The sequence below is a fragment of the Taudactylus pleione genome, unplaced genomic scaffold (assembly GCF_031769625.1).
Source record: "Taudactylus pleione unplaced genomic scaffold, aTauple2 ptg000061l, whole genome shotgun sequence".
Classification (NCBI taxonomy): Eukaryota; Metazoa; Chordata; class Amphibia; order Anura; family Myobatrachidae; genus Taudactylus; species Taudactylus pleione.
In genome coordinates, this window is record NW_028284463.1 from 16,566,827 (window position 1) to 16,592,968 (window position 26,142).

General features: G+C 46.3%; 1 protein-coding gene across 4 annotated transcripts in view; it reads left to right on the forward strand.

Moving 5' to 3' along the window:
• EPN2 (epsin 2) overlaps window positions 1-26,142 on the forward strand; it is a 67,812-nt gene that overhangs the window by 32,155 nt on the left and 9,515 nt on the right. Inside the window, exons 2-9 of one of the 4 annotated variants that reach the window (XM_088464808.1) lie at window positions 116-235; window positions 369-978; window positions 10,770-10,882; window positions 11,659-11,751; window positions 12,515-12,683; window positions 17,583-17,756; window positions 18,031-18,129; window positions 21,139-21,351. In XM_088464808.1, coding sequence (XP_088320934.1) covers window positions 381-978; window positions 10,770-10,882; window positions 11,659-11,751; window positions 12,515-12,683; window positions 17,583-17,756; window positions 18,031-18,129; window positions 21,139-21,351 — 1,459 coding nt within the window. In that variant the 5' untranslated portion in view covers window positions 116-235; window positions 369-380. Of the gene's footprint in view, window positions 1-115; window positions 979-10,769; window positions 10,883-11,658; window positions 11,752-12,514; window positions 12,684-17,582; window positions 17,757-18,030; window positions 18,130-21,138; window positions 21,352-26,142 lie in introns of all 4 variants that reach the window. The other 3 variants (XM_088464810.1, XM_088464807.1, XM_088464809.1) reach the window with 3 other exon arrangements.

The following is a 26,142-nucleotide window of genomic DNA, read 5'->3' on the forward strand; positions in this document are numbered from 1 at the left end:
GAATAAAGTTGTGTGAAACTGAATGAGATGTTTTGCCTTTATTAACGTTTATATTTTTATGTTATTATTATTGTTGTTAGTTGACACTTTATCTTTTTATTTTTTTATTATTTAGCTTCCGGGGTTTAACAAAGTACGTTGGCTGAGGAGATGCTTTTAACCAAAACTGGGCCACATTTCTTCTCATGCGTGAAAACACCCCCCGACTCCTGCGGAGGATTTCCTTCTCTACCGTGTAAGGCAAGGACACCTCGGTCCTGGATTACCACAGTCTTTTTGTGATTCAAATTTGTTTTTAATTTAAAAAAAAAGAAAAGAAAGAAAAAAAGGGCCGTTGAGATATTTTAGTTGTTTTTTTTTTTTTTTAGTCCTTTACAAAAATGACGACCTCGTCCATAAGGAGACAAATGAAGAACATTGTTAATAATTACTCTGAGGCGGAGATAAAAGTCCGGGAAGCCACCTCCAACGACCCGTGGGGCCCCTCCAGCTCCCTCATGACGGAGATCGCTGACTTGACCTACAATGTGGTGGCTTTTTCCGAAATCATGAGCATGATCTGGAAGAGGCTAAATGACCATGGGAAGAACTGGAGGCATGTTTACAAAGCTTTGACCCTTCTGGATTATCTCATCAAGACTGGCTCCGAGAGGGTGTCCCACCAGTGTAAAGAGAACATATTTGCCATACAGACGCTGAAAGACTTCCAATACATTGACCGGGATGGCAAAGACCAGGGGATTAATGTACGGGAAAAGTCAAAACAGTTGGTGAGCCTCTTAAAAGATGAGGAAAGGTTGAAGGGCGAGAGGGCCCAGGCACTAAAGACCAAAGAGCGAATGGCTCAGGTCGCCACTTCGGTAGGGAGCAGCAACCAGATCAGTTTTGGCCGAGGATCTAGCCAGCCTAACCTGTCCACTAGCTACTCCGAACAAGACTACGGGAAATCTGGTGGCTCTCCGGCATCTTACCATGGATGTAAGTATCGCTATGTGTCTATATGTTTTTTTCTTAGGAACGCTTTTCAATTATTAGCTTATTGCTACTTTTTAAAGGAGCGATACATTGTGGTCATTAATAGGATTTAATCAAAACATTGGTTAGACATAGACATACTGGGTCTGATTCTCAGTCTCACTTGCTACTGTACTTGCGCGATCCGTCCTTCATTAAACTACACAGCCCCGCATGCGATATTATGTGATTGGTCGTGCAGCAGGCCAATCATACGATATCGCATGCGACGGTGCACGCAATCTCGAGTACACATTAGATGATCTGCCCGGTATATCGTTCGAACCACCTCATAACGATATATATTGGACGATATATTGTCTAATGTGTACCCGGCCTTAGGTGTAGATTCTGTCAGCTGCAGTTATCCAGTCAGGATTAAAGCGAGAAAGGTTCTTAATCCAGTAACTACTCGCAATGTGGGCTGCGTGAGGATCTGACGGAACTGCTTGTTTACATTATTGCATTGTTTTTTTACTTATTTCGCCAGCTTTACAATGTATCTGTAATTCTCGTATTTTTTTACCTCAGTGCCCAAAGCCTTCAGTAGCAGGGTGCTTGTTCTTTAGTCTTATGTTAATATGTCATTTATGTTAATAGTGGGAGCTGTTGACCTTGCACAGTCACGCACTTGCCTTTACCTGCTTTATTTTTAGCTCCATGTCAGGGAGTCTTACTCATGTGCTCTCATTTTAGAAACAGTCACATGACATTGATACAGAATAAATCTAATCCATGCCGCTGTGTCAGCCGCCATAAAACAGAATCATGTGTGTGCTGTGGGCAAAATGTAAAGTCCTGCAAATGTGGGCGTTATCAGGTCTCTTGCCTACAATTGAGTATATTAGTCACGTCCCTACTCCATAGTACAGTCTACCAAAGATTGGTTCAGCCCACAAAATGGCTGCCTCCTCTCTGTGTAGGTACATGATAAAGGCTGCCACGGCAGAGATTTAGCGGGCTGAATTAATATTCACAAGAACACTGCCTATCAGTTCACTAGGGGTATTGATACGAGTGAGGCATGAGGCTCTTTTGTGATTTGATGGACTACTGACATAAAACGCTGGGTGCAAGGCATACTTGTCTACTGTCCCAAAATGTCTGAGAGACTATCCAATTTCGGGGAGTTCTTCCGCACTCCTGTCTCAGAGATCCCACCCTCCCCAGAGAACTGGGCGGTCTGGGGTCTTGATGATGCGGTTGTCAGTGAATCCCCTGAAGGCCCCCACACATCAGCAATCGATTGTCGCAATTCCCGGATCCCCAGACGCCTGGGTTGCGGCATTGTGAAAAAACAATATTTTGGATTTTCGCTGATTTGCCGATGACGACCACAAAATGATCGGGATTGGCAAATCGGTGATTTTTAACATGCAGAATTTCCCAGATTCCCAAACAGATCACAGATCGAATCGGCGTTGGGGGATTGGGGAATTGTGGCGTAGATGTTTGGGCCCCTTTATAGGGGCCTCGCCCCCACCTGCACAATACTGCAAATAGCAGCACTGTACGTGGCACCTCGTACCTCTTTCACCTCTGAGAAGGGATTGAAAAGTCAAAAGTACAGTGTAAGTAAAGGATCCTTTTCATACACCTGCCCCACACTACCTAAAATTGGTCCCTGTATAAAATAATTGTTGCCAACTTGCCATGTGAAGGAACAGCCGAGCATTAGGGCTTCCAGACCTTATCTGTAACAAATATTCTACATACATGTTATGAACAGTCTCTATACATGTGGTGTCAGGACACACAAACCCTTCCCTCCACCTTATATTATTATCGCTCCCGGCTAATCCCATTTAGCCGTCTTTTGAAATGGAGATCGGCATTCTGCCTGCTGACTGGCTCCAAATTAATTACCCATTGAAGGAGACGGAGTGTTAAAAACATTTTGCTCTTTTTTTTTTTTACTTTTTCTCCTTGCAGCGCAGGGAAACCGGGAAATAAGCGGCTATTTGTCAGTGCATTTCTCATTCATTACATTTTTTTTTTTACTTTTATATTAAATTGGAACTAAACTAAGAAAAGTTGAGTTAAACTGCAAGGAAGACACTTAGGGCCTGATTCAGACCCGCTCGCGAGCGCACAGCACTCGCAAGCGGGTCGGTAGGTAGGGCAGTTAGCACCGACGAGCCCTGTAACGATTGAGAACTTTACTCGCTCGGGGCTCGCAGCAAAACGGGGCGGCTGTCGATGTTGATCGACCGCTCGCCCCGTTTTGTAGGAGGGGAGGGGGGTGGCTGGCCAAACGGAGGCGTTCCTGAAGCAACGCCTGCCGTTTGTGGGCGGCCCTACTGACATCACCAGTGATGTCAGTAGTGTACTTCCTGCTCTATTAGAGCAGGAAGTTCACTGGGGCTTGCGGTGGGCGAGACCCTCCCACAAGGGTCTCGTCGCAAGCCCGATGGTCGTGTTAATCGCGACCATCGCCAGGCCGCCCGCACAAGCTGTGGGTGGTCACCCACAGCTATGCGAACGGCCTGGAGGCTGATTTTTTTTAAAAAAATCCGCCTTAATTCAGAGCGAGCGCCTCTGAATCAGGACATTAGTTATATCTGTGTATATATATGTATTCCCACGTTTGCTCAGACTGTAAAATTGATGAGATGTAACTGTGAAAAATACAATTTATGATGGTACTTGTGTTATATAGATATCTCATTCTTACATAATTGGTTTTATTTTTATATTTTGTATTATTATTAATTATTATGATTATTATTATTATATGTAATGTGCAGCACAACCAATTAAATGCAATGTTATTGTGTTATCTCCTGCCACCTGTCAGTCATGTGTGAGGTCCTAGCAGGTGAGTGTCAGACATGGCGGGCTTGCACGCTTGGTTTGTGTAAGGCTGATGGTCAGACGGGGTCCAGCTGCATGGTACAGTCCCTCCTCCCATCCCCCACAATAAACAGACCCGCTGTTCATGAGAGTGAGATGAGGAGCCTGCTAATACAAGCTTACATAGAAGGCCGATTGTACCCAGTCTCTTTCACCCAAGACTCCTATTGTGATGCCACCGGGACATGGGACTCCCCTGTTCCAGATGCGCAGAGCTTCTCTAGTTCCCGGCTAGTGCATAGCAGACAGATCTAACCTATGACAAGCAATTAGACATTTGCTGTCACAGGACTGATGGAAGCTGATAGGTGATTGGCTGCATTGTCTACCCTGCTGAACACAATGAACAGTGGGGATGCGAAGTGAGAGAGGTTATATTGGTAAGTTATGTACAAGCTGTAAAAACTTATTTTAAAAAACATGCAGCACATCCCCACCTAGAGCTCCATTTACCAACACATCTTATTCCCAGCGGCATATTGTGTCTAGTAACGCAATAATACTAATGAATATGCCACTGGGATTCAGCATTACTCACCTCTCCATCGAGGTCCGGCAACGATCTCCCTCCTCAGCGGTGTCTTCTGCTCTGTTGCTGGCAGCCTATCGCATGACACCTTCACCCGCCGGGGACCCTACAGTGTCTGGAAGCCTTTGCTGAAGCTGGAAAGTCTTCTGCCGGGTCCCCATTTCCGGTAATGGGGACTGTATCGCTGTCACCATCTGAAGATGACGTAAGCGATACAGTGAGGTCTATTTATCAAGCAGTGAAAAGCGTGGAGAAGTGAATCAGTAGAGAAGTTGCCCATAGCAACCAATCAGCTCCTACCTATTATTTTATAGACTGTACTTGATAAATGCTACTTGAAAGCTGATTGGTTGCTGTGGGCAACTTCTCCACTGGTCCATTTCTCCACGCTTTTCACTGCTTGATAAATAGACCCCACAGTGACAAACAGCGGTAATCTTAGATTACCGCTGTTTGTTAAATATTGAAAAGATGACAGAACCCCTCTAGCGATTGCGTGTGCTAAAGGAGTTATGTATCGTTGATAAATGGAGTCCTAAACTTGGGCCTCTGGCTGTCACTTTCCACAATGCGTGGCTCTCTTTGTAGCAACAGATATCCCAGGCCGCAGACGCAGACCTGGAAACATCGGAGATGTACGTTCATGATCAGATGAACGTACATCTCGGAATCAGGTGTCTGGTTTTGTAGAAAACATCCGAGTGGATGGAAAAATCGGGTAGTTTAGCCTTGGGGCATAAAGGGGGTTTAAGTGCTCCCAGGCATCTGCAAGCCCTACAGGGAAATAATATTCTCATATATTACTCCTAAATTCTCCCGCCACCAATCTAAGACCAATCTAAGACCAATCTAAGACCAATCTAAGACCAATCTAAGACCAATCTAAGACCAATCTAAGACCAATCTAAGACCAATCTAAGACTTGCCCCCTTTGCTCTAGACATGTACAACTTATTTTGGAAATATGTATTTCACTTTCAGGCCCCCATTGACCAACGAAGGTAAATACAAGCAACATTTTTCGCTTAGTATTACTGTGATACTAGTGAAAAATTCACTGGTATTTAAGAAATAGTTATACCTCCGGCGAGGTCCCGCGAAGTCCTCGTCTTCGGTTAGGTGCTCCGCTAGGCTGCTGGCAGTCTAATGCTGCCAGCGACGGGGATCCGGTGATATGCGCATGTGCGACGGTCCATCTGCGCATGTGCATGGCACGGGGACGGGACCCGGCATTGCCTGCAAGGCTTTGATGGAGCCTGAAAGGTGCCGCCGGGTCTCCATTGCCGCCAAAGGGGACCGCATCGCTCTCGCCATCTAGAAGATGGCTAGAGAGTTGCTGTGACAAACAGAGGTAATCTTAGATTAACGCTGTTTGTTAAATGCAGAAACGAGGACATAACCCCTTTAGCGAGCGCTAAAGGGGTTATGCTTCCTTGGTAAATGGGGGCCTCATCATCTTATATATGGAAATGTGGATGAAAGGGTCACATAAAGCTGTGGAGCTGCTACCCTACATTTATGGGCAGGGCAAGTGTAATGCACATTCCGATTTCTCCTCCTACATGTATTTGGTCACCTCTTGCTTTCGCTGTCTATGCTCTATCCCTTTGGCTGAGGAAAGGTTTTGCTGCCTGTGGCTTTGCATGGCATGGCTCCAGCACAGGAGGTTATCTTAAAATCCTGGATCATGTATTGGCATCCTATGGTTTTTCCAGCTGTTGTGGAACTACAAGTCACAGGAAGCCCCGTCAGCCAGAGGATACAGTTTGTGTGCTGTAAACTGGAGAATAAAGAGTGCGTGTGACAAAACCCCTCTGCGCTTACGGGCCTATTCATTATGTTAATTATCGGGGGGCTGGGTGTCTCCGCGTACCCTCCACGAAAATTAGCACTGCCAAGTCTGACTCGGCACTGCTAGTGCACTTGTGTGAACTGGGCTTCACACAGGAGCACAAAGCCCCGGTGTCCTGGCGAAAGAGCAGGTGGTGAAGGGATTTGAATGGTGCCCTCTTTGCAACCGCATGCGCCATCTGAAGATGGCGAATGTTCCCGCTGTCAAGCTCCGAATATATTGTATTTCTGGAGCTTGATAAATTTATGTCTCCATACTAGTGAATGGGGACAGTGGGGCAGATCGGAGCTCTAAGGTAAACAGGAGATATCAGTGATACCTTAACACCCAGAAGTCCCTTTGGCGTCCTTCTGCGCAGAAGGCCGCAGGGGGTGATGGGAGGGATCCGATCCCCAAGGGGGAGCGTCCCGATAAGAAGCCCATAGGCTTCATTGAGTAATGCCACCTGAAGGTGGCGTTACCCATCTGGGCAAAGCTGCTTAGTACATTTGGGGAATGCTGTAAAACCCCAAAAACTGTATTTTTGGGGATTTTACCGTATCTTCGCCTTTAGTACATCCCGTCCTGTGAGAGGCCTCCTCCAGCTGTGCGTCATGTTTCGTATGCTGGAATAAGCAACGCCAAGGGTTTTGAAGCGTGTTAGGAATGTCAGACAATATAGCTGAGTAAAACAGAGTAAAAGACTATAACTGTGTAACAAATCAGACCCTGCACATTTATGTATACCATGTAGGGAAATAGCTCCAACTTCATGTGTCTGGTACTATTAGCAGAGATTAGGGAAATTCCACTTCACCATGAGACACTTATTAATCACGAGAATGCAGACTGTGACTTCACTATGAACTAGGGACACCACAGAGAGCCTCAGTAATGTCACTTGTTCCTACCCAATGACACTCTCATGTATGTAGGTTCAGCCCACAAAATGGCTGCCTCCATTGTATCCATGCGATGACCCTGGTTACTAGTGAATTGACAAGCAGCGTTCTCACGAATGATGACTTGGTCTTCAATATGGTTGCTTTTTTGACGGTGAGCTATGTGCTTTGGGTGTCTGATCCGATGTACTGTACAGGTTTTAATAATACTAGACAACCTGTCGAAAATTCTTGAAACCATACCCATAACCTGAATATTGAGCAAGATTCACAACGACTAGCTTAATGTTTGCAGCCAGCCTCAGTCAGTGTCTCTGACAGGTGCCCGCATCAGCCGTTGGCCCGCTGGCGGCAGCTCTGGCACAGAAAATGCTAAGTTTGAGAAGAGAGGAGAGGAGAGACAGATGGTGTGATGGGAATCCTGCTTTAGTGATTAATTTCTACTCTGCTGGATGCAAGCAGGGAAAACCAGCCTCATTGTTGGTCAATAAGAGTATTGGGAGTTTCCAGATACGATGCTGCCCCATATATGGCATGGTGACAGGTGTATGTACTAATCATTAAACTTCACTCATAGCAATAAGTGGGCAGATAATTGTTACATGCCCAGTCAGTGTATTACTGTATTTTGATATGAAGCAAATAAGATTTGTGTCATCCTGTTTCATTGTGTCAGTCCTAATATTACAGATTATATAACTCCCAATGTTTGTAATTCACGTTTCGGGGCAGAGTGTGCCTTGCAGCGTGGATAGGGGGCATGGTTCGTAGATATGGGCACACAACATTGGCCTCCCACAGTCCCCTCCCCTAAAAACACCCCTTAAATACAGCCTGCACCTGCCGCTGGGCACAGCCCAATTGGGACATACCGCCAAACTGTACCCCAATGATTCGGTACAAAATTAATTTTATGTGGGACGCAGGGACAGTCCCCTCAGATCGGAGCTCTCCGTCTTGAATCGGAACATTGGGGTGTATGCAGATTCATAACTTGGCTATCGGTTCCCAGGTTTATTGCTATGCAGCATTTTAAAAGTTTAGCTTTTCTTTTTATCTACAGCGGAGGAAGCCATTTTGTAAGCTGTACCTAATATTCACTAGATACTAGTAACATCACAAGTACATGAGGCATGGAAAAGGGAGACTATTAACACTATTAACTAGTGACATTACTGATGCATGAGGCGCTAGATACCAGTGAATTTCTGTGCCGCGCCCTTGTGATTATTGAATTAGCCCACAAAATGGACGCCCGCCTCTGTGCAGACTGAGGTGATTATTTTTTAAAATGTTGATGAGCGGAGTGGCCACAGATTGTGCAAGTTCTGCAGGACAGCACGACATGTTTCTGTACACTTTCTCCACCGCATCCCAGTACGGCATGTCCCTCTCACAGGAATTCCGGGAATGAGGCCCTGTGACCCTGTACATCCCATAGCACTGCCCCTGCTTCCTGCCTGTGGGGTGATGAAGTATTTTAAGGTTTGCTGACATCACCAGCTCTGGGAATCATTGTGCTTTCCAGTTCCCCCTCATGTTGAGGCCTTGCTGCGCCCTCTGGGCGATATTTTGACGGTGCCACTTGGACAGCTGTGAGTCTGAGATTGTGCAACATGGCAGCGTGTCTGCCCATCGCTGTTTCGGTTCCCACACTTTCTGTGCTCTGTGGATGTACGTACTTGATAGCGGCAGAGCAATGGAGGGTAAATGCTGCAATCTTTCTGCTGTGTAACCAAGTATGGTATACAAAACTCATTATTTGAGAATAGTCCCATTTATAAGTAACAGGTATACATTTTTGGGTTCACAGAAGCTGCCTTTCCTGCATATGTACTTATGCTATTATCAGCCAGCTGGCCTGCTCCTTAACTTATCACATTCCCAGAGCTACCAACATCTGTTTATATATATATTCAGGGACGCTTTCCTGCTGGGTGTAAGGGTAAAATGTATCCAAAATAATACACCGTGGCTTCAGGTGCGCCACACAGCCCCTCTCCGCGTGCTAGGCCCGGGTGACTCAGTTATACCAAGCGTCTTTTTACGCTCAAAGGCCCTCATTCAGACCCACTTGCGAGCGGCTGTCCGCTCGCAAGTCGGTCGATGGTCTGCGCATGCGCACGACGGAGGGAGCTCGGTCGTGCGCATGCGCGAGACGCGACGAGCGAAGGACTTTCGATGTTGACTGACAGCATGCGCGAGACGCGACGAGCGAAGGACTTTCGATGTTGACTGACAGCACGCCCCCTTTGGTGGGCGTGCCTGCCAGACGGAGGCGTTCCCAAGGGAACGCCTACCGTCTGAAGCCGGCCCCACTGACATCACTTGTCAGTGGGAGTGATTTTGGCTCTGATAGAGCCAAAATCACTCCTGGCCTTGCGGTTGAAAAACTCAACCGCAGGCTTTTGCTCGCAGTTTCGATGGTCGCGATGGTCAAGACCATCGCGACCATCATCCTGCACGCTCGTATATGCTGTGGGTGGTGACCCACAGCCATACGAGCGTCCAGGAGGACGCTCCATATTAATGGAGGTGGGCCCTGATTCAGAGCGAGCGCTCTGGTCAGAGCGTCCGGCTCTGAATCAGGGCCAAAATGTGCATCTTATTCGCACAAGTAAAACTGGAAGCAACCAAAATTCTTTGCTAGATTGCTCTACTTTGCTGCGATACGAATAAGATGCAAATTTGAAAGAGAAAAAACGGCACGCTACGCACCTCTCGGAGAGGCTCAGTTACCTCAGGTGAGGGCACATCTGTACGTGGAAGAAGTGGTACTGTGCAATACGATAGTTTCTATATTGGTTACATCTTCAGACAGCTGTGAGGATTTCAGCTTTGCCTTCTTTCGTATAAACCCATCTAGACATGGTGGATTTATTTTGTCTTTTTCAGCCTCACTTTGGGGGAGATGTGAGATAAATTGGATGGAGATGAAAAAAAAAAACCCAACCAATCATCTCCTGACAGTTTACAGGCTGTGCTTGAAAAGTGACAGCTAGGAGCTGTTTGGTTGGTACTTTATCTCTCTCCACTTTATCTCTCCCCAATGTTACATATATGTAACGCTTTATCGATAGCAATCAGTCTGAACCAGTATTTTCCACTTGCTTGCTGAACAAAATTGCTTGAGATCAAAGAGTATATTTACTGTCTGTGTTGGTTTTATCTAATACGCTAATGATCGGCAGCTTTGAAAGGTGGATTTAAAGGGGCAAGAGAAATAAATGGTAAAATCAGACTGCTTTAGCATTATTTTTCTGTTGCCGTTTTAAATCCATCTGTCAAAGCTCATCGGTGACTTTGATAAACCAACGGACAGTGAATATACCCCCAAGTGCTTGATGTATGTGAAGCAATTTCTATCAACCAATGGATCCTAGGGGGCAATTAAAATTATTGGGGTGCTTACATACTTCCCAGCCCCATATCTCTGAAAAAATGGCATATGATGTTTAGTAGTCAAGTATTGGGGGTGGTCAAACACCCACAGAGCTGGCACTTCTGCCCAAGATAATCAGTGGCACTGGAACAGAGAAATGTTTTCATGAGAAGATGGATCATGTTATCCTGTCTAGATGAGATATTTCTGGGGCATGGGAGCTGCCTTTCAGTGACCTCTGTCTGTGTCGTCCCTTAGCTACCTCCCCCCGCGTCTCGTCAGAGTTGGAGCAGGCCCGACCCCAGACAAGCGGAGAGGAGGAGTTACAGTTACAGCTGGCGCTCGCCATGAGTCGAGAGGTGGCGGAACAGGTGAGTGCACCAACACTATCATACAAATGCCGTGTATACCAGAGGGTGGGGGGGGGGACTCCTACCATTCATGTAATGCAGACCCTTCCATTTTAGACCCTTCCCTTAGGGTTATGTCAAATAAAGAAAGTTTTATTTAAAGAGATTGCAGCATGAACGATGTCCTTTCCTTATGTGCATAAGAAGAGAAGAGGAATCTGCTAGTAGAAGTTGGATAATGGTAGAGATTCATCTTGGAGAAGGCACTATCACACAGAGAGGCTTTATACACCATACCTCCCAACATGACCCACTCCAGGAGGGACACAATGCTCTGGTCCTGGACTTCCCTGGTAAGAGGTGGGGCTGCAGCGCAGTTCAAAATTCACATAGGGGAGTCACACCAACTGTCATTTCACACACTGCCAACATCACTGGCTGGGACTCACTGGCAGTTGGTGTGACTACCCTATTTGAATTTTGGACTGTACTACAGCCCCACCTCTGGAGCCGCCACCAATCATAAATTGCCAGGGAAGTCCAGGACCAGAGCATAGTGTCCCTGCTGGAGAGGGTCATGTTGGGAGGTATGATACACAAATGTTCATTCTTTACACATCCATACAATTATTCAGGTGGAAAGGGTGCAAAATGGGTCTGTAGTGGTTCATGGGCATCTTGACAGAAAATTATAGTTAATTATTATTAGACCTGTTCTCTACGGCACGCCTGTGGAGTGTAGATAGCTGTGCAAAGATCTCGGCTCTAACCCCATCCTACATTTTATATTCGGAAAGGAGGAGCGTATCCGTCGAGGCGATGACTTGCGGCTGCAGATGGCACTGGAAGAAAGCAGAAAACACACCATTAAAGTCCCCAAAAAGAAATCGGTGAGATCAATAACGAAAGCACATTGCTTCAAGCAAAGTGTCCTACTTTGGTTTGTCTGGGGAGGATGTTGGGGGATGATCAGTACGCTAAGAGGAGGGGTGTTGGTGGGCAGTATAGAGGCAAATTACCCATAAAGTGGTGAAGACTAAAACAAAACATGCACACTCTACTTTCCAATGGATTGAATAGTACATGGATCCCTGGCAGGGAAAAATCAGCTAACGACTGCTCAGGCCTGGAGAGTCACTGCTGTTCTGTAACAGAAACTTTTATCAGCTATCGACTGTTCAGGCTTGTGGAGTCACTGCTGTTGGGTAGCGGAAATGTTTATCGGCTATCGACTGCTCAGGCCTGGAGAGTCACTGCTGCTCTGTAGCAGAATCTTTTATCAGCTATCGACTGCTCGGGCTTGGGGAGTCACTGCTGTTGGGTAGCGGAAACGTTTATCAGCTATCGGCTGCTAAGGCCTAGAGAGTCACTTCTGCTCTGTAGCGGAATCTTTTAACAGCTATCGGCTGCTCAGGCCTGGAGAGTCACTGCTCTTATGTAACAGAATCTTTTATCAGCTATCGGCTGCTCAGGCCTAGAGAGTCACTGCTGTTCTGTAGCAGAAACTTATATGTAGGGGGTCACCATTTTCAGGTGTCTTTCATTTATTGGCTGATACCTTACTTGGCGTGACCATACATATTTTTAGTTTGTGCCATCACTTTATTCATAGTATGCTCATATATATTTATATATAATTTTTTTAATTAACAGCAGCAGCCTTCACTGTTGGACCTGATAGACACACTGCCTGCAGGGGCCGCGGCCTCACAGAAATCCGAGCCTTGGGCCGCAGTAGCAGCGACAACATCAAAAAGCCAGCAGGACCCCTGGGGAGGCGCAGGTGCCTCCCAAGCCTCTGTAGACCCCTGGAAATCTTTTGGTAAATACTCACCTTTTCTGCACAGTCATTACACCTCCCTTCCCAATGAGCTGAGAGCTAAGGTACTGTCACTTTAAGAGTAACTTAAGCCGCATATCCACAGGTTCTTAAACTCGGTCCTCAGGACCCCAACCAGTGCATGTTTTCCAGGTCTCCTAACAGAATCGCAAGTGAAATAATGAGCTCCACCTGTGGATCTTTTAAAATGTGTCAGTGAGTAATGAATACACCTGTGCACCTGCTGGGTGACCTGGAAAATGTGAGCTGTGTGGGGTCCTGAGGGCCGAGTTTGAGAACCACTGCTCTACACGATTAAATGAACTATAACGACATCGTTATCGTTCATTATATTGTGCAGTGGACATTGAGCCCACACTGAACGATATATCGTTCAGTGCCGGCACCCTCCCTCATCCCCGAACCTGCACAACTTGGTGATAATGTCAGGTGGGGCAACAGGTTTGGGCGATGAGCGACGGCGTCAACGATCAACTGGAGCGTGCATCGCTGGTCGTTGACGGCATATCCACTGGATGATATTGCGGACGATAGAACGATAATGATGTCGTTATCAATCAATCGTTTATTTTATCATGTAGTGGATACGCGGCTTAAGGCCCCTGCTTATGTTGCCTGCTTTAATGTTATGTAATGTCAGAAGCAAATTAGGTTCAAGCTGATTTCTTCTCTGGCAAAAACTATGTTACATTTAATATAACCTCCCTACACAAGTCTTGGGGGGGATGTATCATGCCTTGGAGAGTGATAAAGTGGAGAAGTTGCCCAAAGCATTCAACCAGCTTCTAAAGCTGCATACACACACAACGATTTTGTTACCAACGATTTTATGAATGATTTTATGAACGATTATCTGTCAGATTTTTTAAAGTGTAATGAACGATTTTTTTGAACTACAATCGATTTTTGCATATTAACTTAATGAAAATCGTTGAGTTGACAAGTCTGACTGAACTACAAACTACAAATGTGAACGCGCATGAACGATAATCGTTCATCGTTTGACTCAGAAAGTGAACGATTTTTTCAAACGATTATCGTTAAACGATATATTTTAACGATAATCATTCAAAAAAATCGTTCTGTGTATATGCAGCTTAACTGTTATTTATCTAGCACAGTTAGTACAGTCTTTGAAATGACAGTTAGCACAGTCTTTGAAATGACAGTTAGCACAGTCTTTGAAATGACAGTTAGTACAGTCTTTGAAATTACAGTTAGTACAGTCTTTGAAATGACAGTTAGTACAGTCTTTGAAATGACAGTTAGCACAGGTCTTTGAAATGACAGTTAGCACAGTCTTTGAAATGACAGTTAGTACAGTCTTTGAAATGACAGTTAGCACAGTCTTTGAAATGACAGTTAGTACAGTCTTTGAAATGACAGTTAGTACAGTCTTTGAAATGACAGTTAGCACAGTCTTTGAAATTACAGTTAGTACAGTCTTTGAAATGACAGTTAGCACAGTCTTTGAAATGACAGTTAGTACAGTCTTTGAAATGACAGTTAGCACAGTCTTTGAAATTACAGTTAGTACAGTCTTTGAAATGACAGTTAGCACAGTCTTTGAAATTACAGGTAGTACAGTCTTTGAAATGACAGTTAGTACAGTCTTTGAAATGACAGTTAGCACAGTCTTTGAAATGACAGTTAGCACAGTCTTTGAAATGACAGTTAGCACAGTCTTTGAAATGACAGTTAGCACAGTCTTTGAAATGACAGTTAGTACAGTCTTTGAAATGACAGTTAGCACAGTCTTTGAAATTACAGGTAGTACAGTCTTTGAAATTACAGTTAGTACAGTCTTTGAAATTACAGTTAGCACAGTCTTTGAAATGACAGTTAGCACAGTCTTTGAAATGACAGTTAGCACAGTCTTTGAAATGACAGTTAGCACAGCCTGTGAAATGACAGTTAGCACAGTCTTTGAAATGACAGTTAGTACAGTCTTTGAAATGACAGTTAGCACAGTCTTTGAAATTACAGGTAGTACAGTCTTTGAAATTACAGTTAGTACAGTCTTTGAAATGACAGTTAGCATAGTCTTTGAAATGACAGTTAGCACAGTCTTTGAAATGACAGTTAGCACAGTCTTTGAAATGACAGTTAGCACAGCCTTTGAAATGACAGTTAGCACAGTCTTTGAAATGACAGTTAGCACAGTCTTTGAAATTACAGTTAGTACAGTCTTTGAAATGACAGTTAGCACAGCCTTTGAAATGACAGTTAGCACAGGTCTTTGAAATGACAGTTAGCACAGTCTTTGAAGGGACAGTTAGCACAGTCTTTGAAGGGACAATTGGTTGCTTTAGGCAACTTGTCCACTTTATCTCTCTTCAGGGCTTGATGAAGTCTGAAACTCAGGACCCCCAAAACACTCCTTCAATGCTGCGTGCACCATTCACTGGTAAATGGCAGAAACTTGGGAGATACCTCCCAAAGTTCCCCTTCCACCACCTCTGCCCTTGTTATGCTAATGAATATAAAGTGTGTGGTTAATTGAATGCCTTTATTCTGCGTACCTTTATAGAATACACCTGATACAGATACTTTTTCCCCGCCTAATCCATCATCCTGCATACTGTTCCCCATGGGAAAAGAGTAGATTTTCATGTCTAAAGACGGGTGTGGGAAATAAATAAAAAAACTATTTTCATAACAAAGCACAGGGAAAAAATTTTTTTTCAGAGGCCAAAAAAAGGACATAAAAAGAGAAAGTTTTTACACTCCCCAAAGTCCTGTATTGTTATGAATATTGGTTCATCCCACAAAAACGTCTCCCGCTACTCTGCGTAGGCGAAAGGTACGCTCTATAACACAGAGGACTAAAACACAGTACAATGGCCTAAAGCTATTAAATCCTTTGGCACGAGGAATGTTAACCTGTAAAGCGCCAGCATAGTGTACCCTACTACTAGCCCCGGCTTGGTATTGCCCGCAGGACTCCTATTTCCCGTAGCAGCGGAGACAGTGGGAGGGGGAGGGGCGGCGTTGTTCTGGGAAATGTTTAGGTATTGTTCCAGGAGGCCATGGTAATGTGGCTGATGCGTCAGACACCTGCCCTCCTCCAATACACAGGAGCTCAGTGTTGGCCTGACATGACATAATTCATTTGGAAAGTTTCTTGGCAATTCTGACACATTCCTCCGTGTAAGGTCACAGCAGCGATGCCGGAAAAAATATTCCTCTGGAATTTGAAAGGCAGGTCTAATTCCAAGGCCTACGTAGGCGCGTCTGAGCACTTAGAAAGCCCTTATTGTATTATGTAATCGTAGACTACTGTCAGCATACATACAGAATAGCCGTCATGTCTCCTTACATCTTGGGAAAGTACAAGTGTTCCGTAAACCATAGCAACCAATCAGAGTTCTGTTTTTAAGTAATAGGGCATGATTCAGTTGATTGAGTTGTATGCTGCCGCAGGAGGTGACTTGTGTAATTAGACGCCTCCTGTCGGCTTCTGTGATCGGATACTGCGTCTGAGGATGCAGCATCGGATCACCACTGGGCACCCCCAAAACAGCTGGAGCCTGTCAATCAGGCTGCGGCTTCCCCGACACAGCGTCCAGAGCCGCAGCTGCAACGCAGCACGTGCGCAAAGCACCTGGCTTGCGTGCATCTCTGAATAAGGCCCATAGCCCGCTATTTGCTGGAACCAACACGACTTCAGCGCTGGTTTTGCCTTAAAACTAATTGCACTTTAAATCTAGCGGCACTCTCGCCAGGATCGCGCCAGTGCCTCAACATTGCGGGCTGTTACTTTTGGGCTGATATCCGATTGGCTGCTATTTTACATCATGTGCACGAGAGAATGATAAATCATTGAATCAAGGAAATTTGTATGTCCAGGTCTCTATCCCAGCATTTCATATGCCATTAGGGAAAGCAAGTAAATCATTACTGCTACTAGGCATTGATCACCTTGTGCCTCCTCCTGTGGGGAACATACCTCAAAACATTCCAGATAATCATTGACTTGCTGTATATTTAAATGGAAAATATAAAGCGTTAAGGATCTCCACTTTTCTACTTAAATCCCCTTTCGCCAAATGCGAGACCCTTGTGTTTCAGCCATAGATACAGCCCCCTGCCAGCGCCTCCTCTTGATCAATTCTGGTTGAAATCCATGGGGTTATATTTACGGAGCTCCCACTGGGATTTGACCTAAAAATTTAAAGCGGCATTCACATTCACACCGCTTTAAATTCATACCCGCATAGAAGCGGCGCTGCGCAAAAGCCGACGCTTCGCAAATATGCCCCATGGAGTATTTTTAAACTTGTAGAAACTCTGCCATGTGCAGATTAATGGTGCATACACACGGTCAGATTTGACAGACGGTCAGATTTGACAGATGAACGATTTTACAAACGGTTTGAACGATTTTACCAACGATTCGAACGATTTCTGACTGCATTAAAATGACTGAAATCGACCAAAACTGACTGCAAACACATCAGATGTCAGATATCGTTATCTGACCATCGGGAACGCGCATCGTTCATCGTTGCAGGCTCACATGTCAGATTTTCCTTCAGATATGACCGATTGAACGATTTTTAAAATCGTTATCGTTCAGATCTGAAGGAAAATCTGACTGTGTGTTTGCACTATAAGACTGCGGCAGTCATCCAATCAGATTTGCTTGTTTTACCCTGGCTGGCCAGCAGCTGTCCAATCAGCTTATTTCAACACCCTGGCCGATTTCCTATCAGACCCAAATAAAGGACAGGATTTGCACCGTAAATGAAGACGTATTTAGCAGGGAAGTGTTTTGCTTCCTGCAGTTTGTGACTTGTGCGGCACACATCAATGTGTTAGATGTAACATTCTGCTGTTAATGTTCGCTGTTACACTGCATTATATGGGCTGCTTGTATAGCAGGTACAAAGGCCACTGCGACTAGCGACCCTTGGGGAACCAACGCAGCTTCTTCGACACAACCTCTTCCAAAAAACCAAGACCCCTGGGCACCATCACCGGCCACGGGAGCAGCTAATTCTACAACCGATCCCTGGGGACCTGCTCCAGCAGTTAAACCTAGCACAAGCACAGGTAGGAAGGTCCATGGGATGGGAATACTGCATGCTATTTTGGCTACCTGGCTGTGACTGATCATTGCAGTACCGTTTCTGGCCATTGGTGGCATATTAATGAACAGTTCCACCCATCACAGTCCCAGTTTTCATAAGATAGTCCTGATTTTCAGTGGACAAAATGGCTGTGGCCTATCACATTGAGGCAAGCGAGTGGCCTGGGTGGATTAATGCATGTTCTTTTATAATGATTTTGATTTATTTTATTTTTAAAAATATATATTTCACGTCAGCAGGTGGCTCGTCCTTTGACCCCTTCAGCAATTTAAATGGGAGCGCGAAAGATGATTTCTCTGAGTTTGACAGCCTGAGGTCTTCTTCCAAAGTATCAGGTACATGACGTGTAATTAAAACCCTTTGGTTCAATCGTCCATATTAAACATGCAAAAATAAGTTGCTGATCTGGGAGTTTGGTGGCTAGTTACCAGCGGATGGCTGTTTTTGCAGCTGAAGGTTGGCATCTATGGAATAGCTGGGTCCTGGTGCCAATCGCCAGGCTTTCATTGGCATCACCTCAACACTAATAACCTATATAATCATCCATAGACACCTCTCTCAGCCATAGAAGGTTACTTGCATTGCCTGTCTGCCTGTCTTGGGGCTCCAAAACCTTCTTCTCATTTGATGCCTATCCAATTATGGCTCCATGATACCCTCTCAAGTCTGTTTCCTATTACTTTTTGTCCCCCCTTGTCTTGCGTGCTCCTGTCTTTGTCTAATTCCCCTTGTCATAATTTTCTGTCTTTCATGGCCAGCTCCAGTTCTCCTTCGTCTGTCCCAGCAGAACCATCAGTGTAGACTGTCCAGTAGTTATAAGATACGGTTGAGTCTAAATCCAAGTTGGTTAAAGGACCTTGTGGCTCCCACTACCCCTCCCCTAACCCTCTCCTCCTGCAGCCTAACACTAACTGTCCCTGCCCGCAGCCTAACCCAAACCGCCCTCTCCCCCCAGCATAATCCTAACCGCCCCCCCCCCTCTCAGCCTAACCCTAACAGCCCCCCACGACTTAACAGTCTGTCCCCCCCGCATCTTAACCCTAACTGTTCACGCCTCGAAGCCTAACCCCTAACCGTCTGCCTGCCACAGCCTAGCTCGGGTCATATGATTGTGATTCAGAGGTCCATTAGCCCGTTGGATCTAGCATTTACCATTTTCCCTTTGTGCTATAATTACTGCATTCTAAAGTCCAGACATTGTATGTATATATATATAAAGTGTCTATGAGGCTTTAAAGTGTGGGGAGTGGATCTCCATCTCTTGTAGAGCTACAAGTCCTTCCTCATACAGTTTCTGGAGACAAAAAAAGGTTATCGCCATCTCTGGTCTCTACATATACTTTTGTAATCTCTTGGCCACTTACGGGTTGCAGCCCCGCGGGCCAAACTGCACGTCCTGCTCCTTCCCTACTAAACATTCAATGACATCCCGACACCGTACATTTTCCTTTATGCGGTATCACAAGTCGCTCTTCAACACAGTGGGTCCCCCATGCACCTCCAACACAGACAACAGCTGCAGAAGTGGCCTATGGTGCATTAATCCAGCAGGCACATTCCTCCTATAAACTGAACCACCACTTGCTCCGTGTCCAGGACATTCCAGAGGCGACCCTGAAGCGGCAGGGATTCCTGATTTCTCTTCCTCTGCATAGTGAAATGTGATGTATTCCAGGTGCCATCGGGAGCTGAACATCTGGCAGAATCCTTGGCATAAATTGCAGAGAAATTTGGATGGAGTGTGGGGCCAAAGGCCCCACGTGTGCTCAAACCCCCCCTTAGTCATGGGACATATGGAAAGGAAGAGGCTGCAATCTAAACCTGTGCAATAAAAGAAGCCGAAAGGTTTGTTCTGTAATGTATTGCAGCTGGATCCTTACCTTATGTTACATGCATTACATCCGGCGTAGCTCATCGTCTCTCCCAGGTGGAGGTAGAGCGGCTCTGTTGTTCAACTACAAGTCCCAGCATGACCTTCCAGCAGATCTCAGGGCAAAATGAGGCATTAAACAAAAACTATAAATTTACTATGGAGCAAGTGGGAGAGCCCCAGGACACATTCTCATACTGGGCCAACTCTTAGGGGTACATTTACTAAAGTGAGAGTTTTTAGAAGTGAGTTTTAAAAGTGATGTTGCCCATAGCAACCAATCAGATTCTAGCTATTATCTTCTAGAAGGTGCTAGTTAAATGTTAAGTAGAATCTGATTGGTTGCTATGGGCAACATCAATTTTAAAACTCACTTCTAAAAACTCTCACTTTAGTAAATTTACCCCTTATTGTAGTAAACTTTTTGACTGTATGTCTGATGCAAATGTTAATAAATGAATGTATGATAATTTCCATGTAGCTGCTATAATGGAGTCACTAGATATGCTTGCTGCATTTCATATTCAGTAGATCAGGGGGTAGGCAACGTCTGGCACTCCAGCTGCTGTGGAACTACATATCCCAGAATGCATTGCCACAGTTTTAGCATGCTCTAACGACAAAACTGTGTCAGGGTGTGCTGAGATGTGTAGTTCCACAGCAGCTGGAGTGCCGCACATGCCCTGTAGGAGAGAACCATTGTTTTGTCTCTGGGCATGATTCACTACCGCACTCAACTGTGATACGCACGTAATTCGGCGATTTCTGCGTTCTGTGCATGCATCACGGTGCACGTGCGCAAACTAGTTATTGGGATCGGGACTGCGATCGCAGAGGCTACGCAGACCCCTGGCAGATTGATTGACAGGTAGCCACCGTTTGTGGGTGGTGACGGGAGGGGGGGTGGTCGGGGAAACGCAGGCGTGACAGTGCGTTGGCCCGCCGTCGCAAGGGCGTGCATAAATTATCCACTGGGATGCCGTACGCAGTATGAGGTCTCATAGCGTGCGTGGCTGTTAGCAATTTCTGAGTAACGGTCAGAGCTTGTGCAACTGTGCGTACGGGTCCGATGGTGCTCGATTGTGATGGTTTCGCTATTCTGCGACCTACTGCGGATGTGTGCAATGTAAAGTGGTCGTCCTTATGTAGTGCTGAGTTTGCTTTGCGATCGCAATGGATTAACATACTGTCGCAGTTGAACTGCGTGCGTACGCAATGTGTAGTTCCACGCCGGAGTGCCTTAGTGAATCAGGCCCCTCTGTCCTATAATTTCCTTGTCTTCCCCAATTCTGTCCCCTGTAAATCTTATTCCTGCGTGATGATCGTCTCACAAGGCAATAGCATGGGACCAAGGTCTAGCACTGGGAACCAGCCCGATAGGCAATATGGCCAGGACTGTACTAGGCACAATCAGTCGGATCAAATTTTGGTGCCAATAACATAAATGTCTTTCTCACGCCTTCATTTCTTACAGCGGACTCCATTTCTACTCTGACGTCCTTACGCAGCGGCACCACCAGTCCAGACTTATTTGATTCTCAGTCTGTCACCGCGAGCAGCAAGCAGGCCATAGCTCGGAAAACCCCTGAATCCTTCCTGGGCACCAACGCCACCCTAGTCAACTTGGACACGCTGGTCACCATGCCCACACAGCTCACCCCTACATTTAACCCATTCTTGGCATCAGGTACATGTCATATAATGCTTTTACATTCCATGCATGAAATATTGGTGAACATTCTGTAATGAGTGTTGCACAGGAAACCAGTCATGACTAGGGATGGCTATCGGTGGGTCGGTGATACCATTGGTGGTTATTCTTGATGGTATGAAACCATTGACACAGGGATCATCAATTTTTTTGACCACCAATGGTCATCCTTTATTACTCGCATGGCCACGAGGTGGAGATGGGGCTTCGTGGGTCATGTCAGGAGGCGGAGCAAGGCTCTGTGTCCCGGCGTCAGTGAGAAAGGAAAAAAAATTCCATTGCTGGACTCTGGGGCTCATTCAGACCCGCTAGCTAGATGCTTTCGCTCGCTCCCAGCATATGCAAATCCAGCGGCACGCCCAGCAAGGCGGGCGATTGCACGGCAAGGCATTAGCACGCCCACTATGTCTTGGCGTGCGATCACTTTGTGTATGGAGACGCCCACCAGCCATTCTTAATGCGCCCACTTGCGCACGTCATCTCCTGGAAGTGCATGAAAACATTGGTACATCGAAAACCATTGGATGCGCTCACAGCGCTTGAGGTTGATTATACCTTGCCGCAAGCACTGCAATCACTTCAGTGTGAAATACAACCAGGTGACGTGTACTATGACGCTGCCTGTTAATTATGCATGCCTCTGAAAACGGTGTTGAAACACTCAAGCACGTCTGCGTTCGTACCTCCCGTTTTAGTGGCCTGCCCCTGTTACCACCCACAAACGGCCTCTCCTGCCACTCATTCAGCTGGGCTGTCTATGCTGGGCGAGCAAACGCTTACTGATCTGTCACAGTGCTTCACACATGCGCATTGCGAAACATACAAATGTGCAGATTGCAACTATCAGCCAGCTACCAGCGATCGCATCCTAGCGAGCGGGTCTGAATCAGCTCCTCTGCACCATTGATGGAACGTTTGGATCTCCTCCATCGATGGCAAAACCATCGGCCAACTGTGGTTAACCATTGATGATTGTTGGCCATCCCTAGTCATGTATTCCCTTCTCTCATTGACGGCCTGATTCAGAGTTGTGCCACATTTGTGGTCGCTTTGCTTGCTAGAAAATAGATGCGGACACCCACCTGTATTCAGAGTTAGCCTCATATGTGCGACCGCTCCGCCCTATGCCTCCGCCTGTGAAAGTAGCAATCATCACTATCGGAGCGCATTACACCAGCCTGATAATTGCTGCATGAGATCTGTGTGACATCACCAGCCGGATCTCTGGGGCCTCGCACCTGTGACTAGCTCTCCACACTCACTTGGGAATGCCCTGTTGCAGCGTTACATGCAGCGTTACATCCATCCATTAATGCAGCTGACTCTGTATAGCAGAGATGCGTATGTGCGTGGGACTTCAAATCAGGACCTGAGTGTTGCAGGACCTCGCTCCATCCACTCCGTTAGCACAAGTTCTTATGTAGTAAATCAATAAAATAACATCAGACGGGCTGCTGGATGGTACTTTATAAGCTGCTCTCGACATCATACTAATTGCAGACTAATGGTGCATACACACGGTCAGATTTCCCCGGTCGATTTGAACGATGACGATATATCGTTATCGTTCAAATCGACCAATTTCTGGCCCCTTCCATGACCAAACCATGGTCGATGCGCAGGCACGGATGATCGATATCGACCATCACCCGTGCATGCAGGCCAACCTGGTCGATAACCAGGTTAGCCTGTTTACTGTCGGGACCCACGATCGTTAATCGCGGGTCGTTATAGTCGATGGACGGGTTGGTGCATGTTGCTGGATGTTCAATATGGAACATCCAGCACATGCAGGACGATCAGTCAACGATATCTGATCATTGTCTGATCGTCCCGTGTGTACGGGCCATTAGGGACCCATTTATCAATGAGTTTTATCATACACAACAAGGTTTGAAACTCGTTGCGTATGATAAATGGTGCTCCAGCCAATCAGCTCCCAACTGTCATTTTTCAAACAAATGACAAATAGTGGCTAATTGGCTGGAGCGCCATTTATCATACGCATCGAGTTTTATCACTCGTTGTGTATAATAAAACTCGTTGATAAATGGGCCTCTATTTGCGTACTAATAACTACAAACTAATAAAGTATTACTTGTATATTTATTTTGCTCAAATGTAAATTTTTGCTATGTTTATCAAAAATAATATAGTTACTTAGGAAACAAAACATAATTAAAATAATGCATATTTTTAATTAAATAATATGTCCAGTATTGGGGATTTTTTATTTTTTCCTTTCTTTTTTTTCTCCTTATCTCTGACTTAATTAGATGCAAACAGTAATTTTTGTAGACACAGGTCCTGTCCTATATGATTTAGATCTTCAGATTCTCAGGGCCTGATTCAGACCCGGACGCTGGCTAAAAGGGGCCGGCTATTTAAATCATGTGCTTGCACTGCGCCGCGTAAAGCCGCCCACTAAGTAATAGCGAGCGGCCGCACTATGCGCTCTCACCTGTACAAAGACGCCCCTTTGACACTCGCAACACACGTCATCCCCGGCAGTTGTAGGATTAATCGGGAACATCGAGAGCCATCGGAGCTGCTCGCAGCGCTTGTGGTAGCCTTTTCCCACCACAACATTGCCAGCAGTTCTGGCTATAATACAACCCAGTCACGTGTGTAATGACGCTACTTTGCTAATTATGCACACCCATTAAACGCCATCTGACGGTCGGGGACGCCTGTGTTCGCACATCCACACCTCCGTTTTCAAGCACCTTCCCCTGTTACCACCCACAAACGGCGCTATCTGTCACTCAAAATAGCAGCCCGACTGCGGGCTACGGGCGAGCACTTTCCCATCACAATGACCGGTTCGCACACGCGCATTGCGACTCATACGCATGCATAGATTGCGAAAAATGGCTCAATGTGAGCAAGCGCAGCATAGCGTCCGGGTCTGAATCAGGCCCTCACTCCACAAGAGATACTGGGGTCTATTTACTAAAGTGAGAGTTTTTAGAAGTGGAGATGTTGCCCATAGCAACCAATCAGATTCTACTTAACATTTAACTAGCACCTTCTAGAAGGTAATAGCTAGAATCTGATTGGTTGCTATGGGCAACATCTCCACATTTAAAAAAACTCTCCCTTTAGTAAATATGTATCTGGCACCTACCTGTTCTTTCTATATGTCTAGTGTGCACAAGCCGAGCCCATATGCAGGGAAATGTCTCAGAACTGGGGATGTGAAAGCCGAGGACGGTCCAGTACGCACAGCGCTGAGGGGCTCATCCTGTAAACATTGCTGGAAACTGTCTTTAGAGTGTATCTGATGGTCTGCAGTTACTTAGGGATGTTATTAGGTGCTGATTGTTTGCAGAATAGTGAAATGTAGCAGTTCAGTGCGTATGATCTGGGTCATGACGAGAACCTCTGATCTCAAACTGGGGAGACTGATATAAATGCTGACTGATGTAAATGCTGACTGATATAAATGCTGACTGATGTAAATGCCTGTGTTTGGCTAATTTGGTAGGAGGCACAGATAAGTGGGAGTCTGGGGAGCAGGAATGCTGCTTGTGAATACTGAGAAGGGCGATTTGACCCTTTGTAGAGCTGAACACAGAGTACAAGGCCCCCTCAGTGTCTGCAGCTGATCGCTGTGGGACTGTGCCAGCCATGCATCGCTGTGTTGTTCTTTGTAGCCCTCCTCCTCCCCGAGGGAATGAATAGCAGGCAGGAATGAGTTAACGGTGCCTGGAGTGTCCTGGGGCTCCCAATCCGTTCTGGCCCCCAGGACTTCCTTGGATAATCCCGTTCTACAGGATTGGCCTGGAGAGACTCCATTTTTTTTCAGCAGAGACCATTGTAATTGGCTCTGGCTCCCGGCCAGGGGCTCTTAGTGCCGGAGAAAGTTCCTTTCCTGTGTTTTTCCTGTCTGCCTGGAAATCGGAAATGACCTGTTTACATTGGGGATTCCTGAAATACCTTGTGGGCCGCCCCCCACCCCTGCTCCACACAGCAGTATAAAGAGGCCTCTCACAGTACAAGACAATCTCGCCTTACAGCTGGAGCAGTTTCCCAGGGCTCGCCAGATCCTGTCCCTAGTTTCAGAAGGATTTGATCATTTTACATGTTGTTTTGGTTCCTGGGTTGATTAGAGCTTCCCCCCCCCCGGGCCCCCCTTCCGATCTGTCTCAGGCTCATCCCGATGGACAGCGCACCAGCGTCTGTTGGTGGTCGTGCATCTGCAACTCTAAGCAAATGGCCTACAAACTCCTTTCCCAGTGTGCATCTCTGTGCCGCCAAATGTGCAAGGACTGAGGGCCTGATTCAGACCCGCTCGCGAGCGTTGAGCGCTCGCAAGCAGGTCGATGGTGCCCAAGCTGTCGCTCCGGGTCTCGCACCAAAGGGGGCGTGCTGTCGATGTTGAGTGACAGCACGCCCCCTTTGGTGGGCGTGTCAGGGGCGTGGCTGCCAGACGGAGGCGCTCCCATGGGAATGCTTACCGTCTGGGTCCGGCCCCACTGACATCACTAGTGATGTCAGTGGGAGTGATTTTGGCTCTGACAGAGCCAAAATCACTCCAGGGCTTGCGGTCAGACCGCAGGGTCTCATCGCAAGACCATCGCGACCATCATCATGGACGCTCGCATAAGCTGTGGGAGGAGGACGCTCAAAAAAACCCCCAAAAAACGCCCTGATTCAGAGCGGGCGCTCGTTCAGAGCGTTCGGCTCTGAATCAGGCCCTGAGACCCCACTTCCAGCACCCGTGCACGCTGTAATACCAAATGCTGCCTCTCTTTACACCACCAT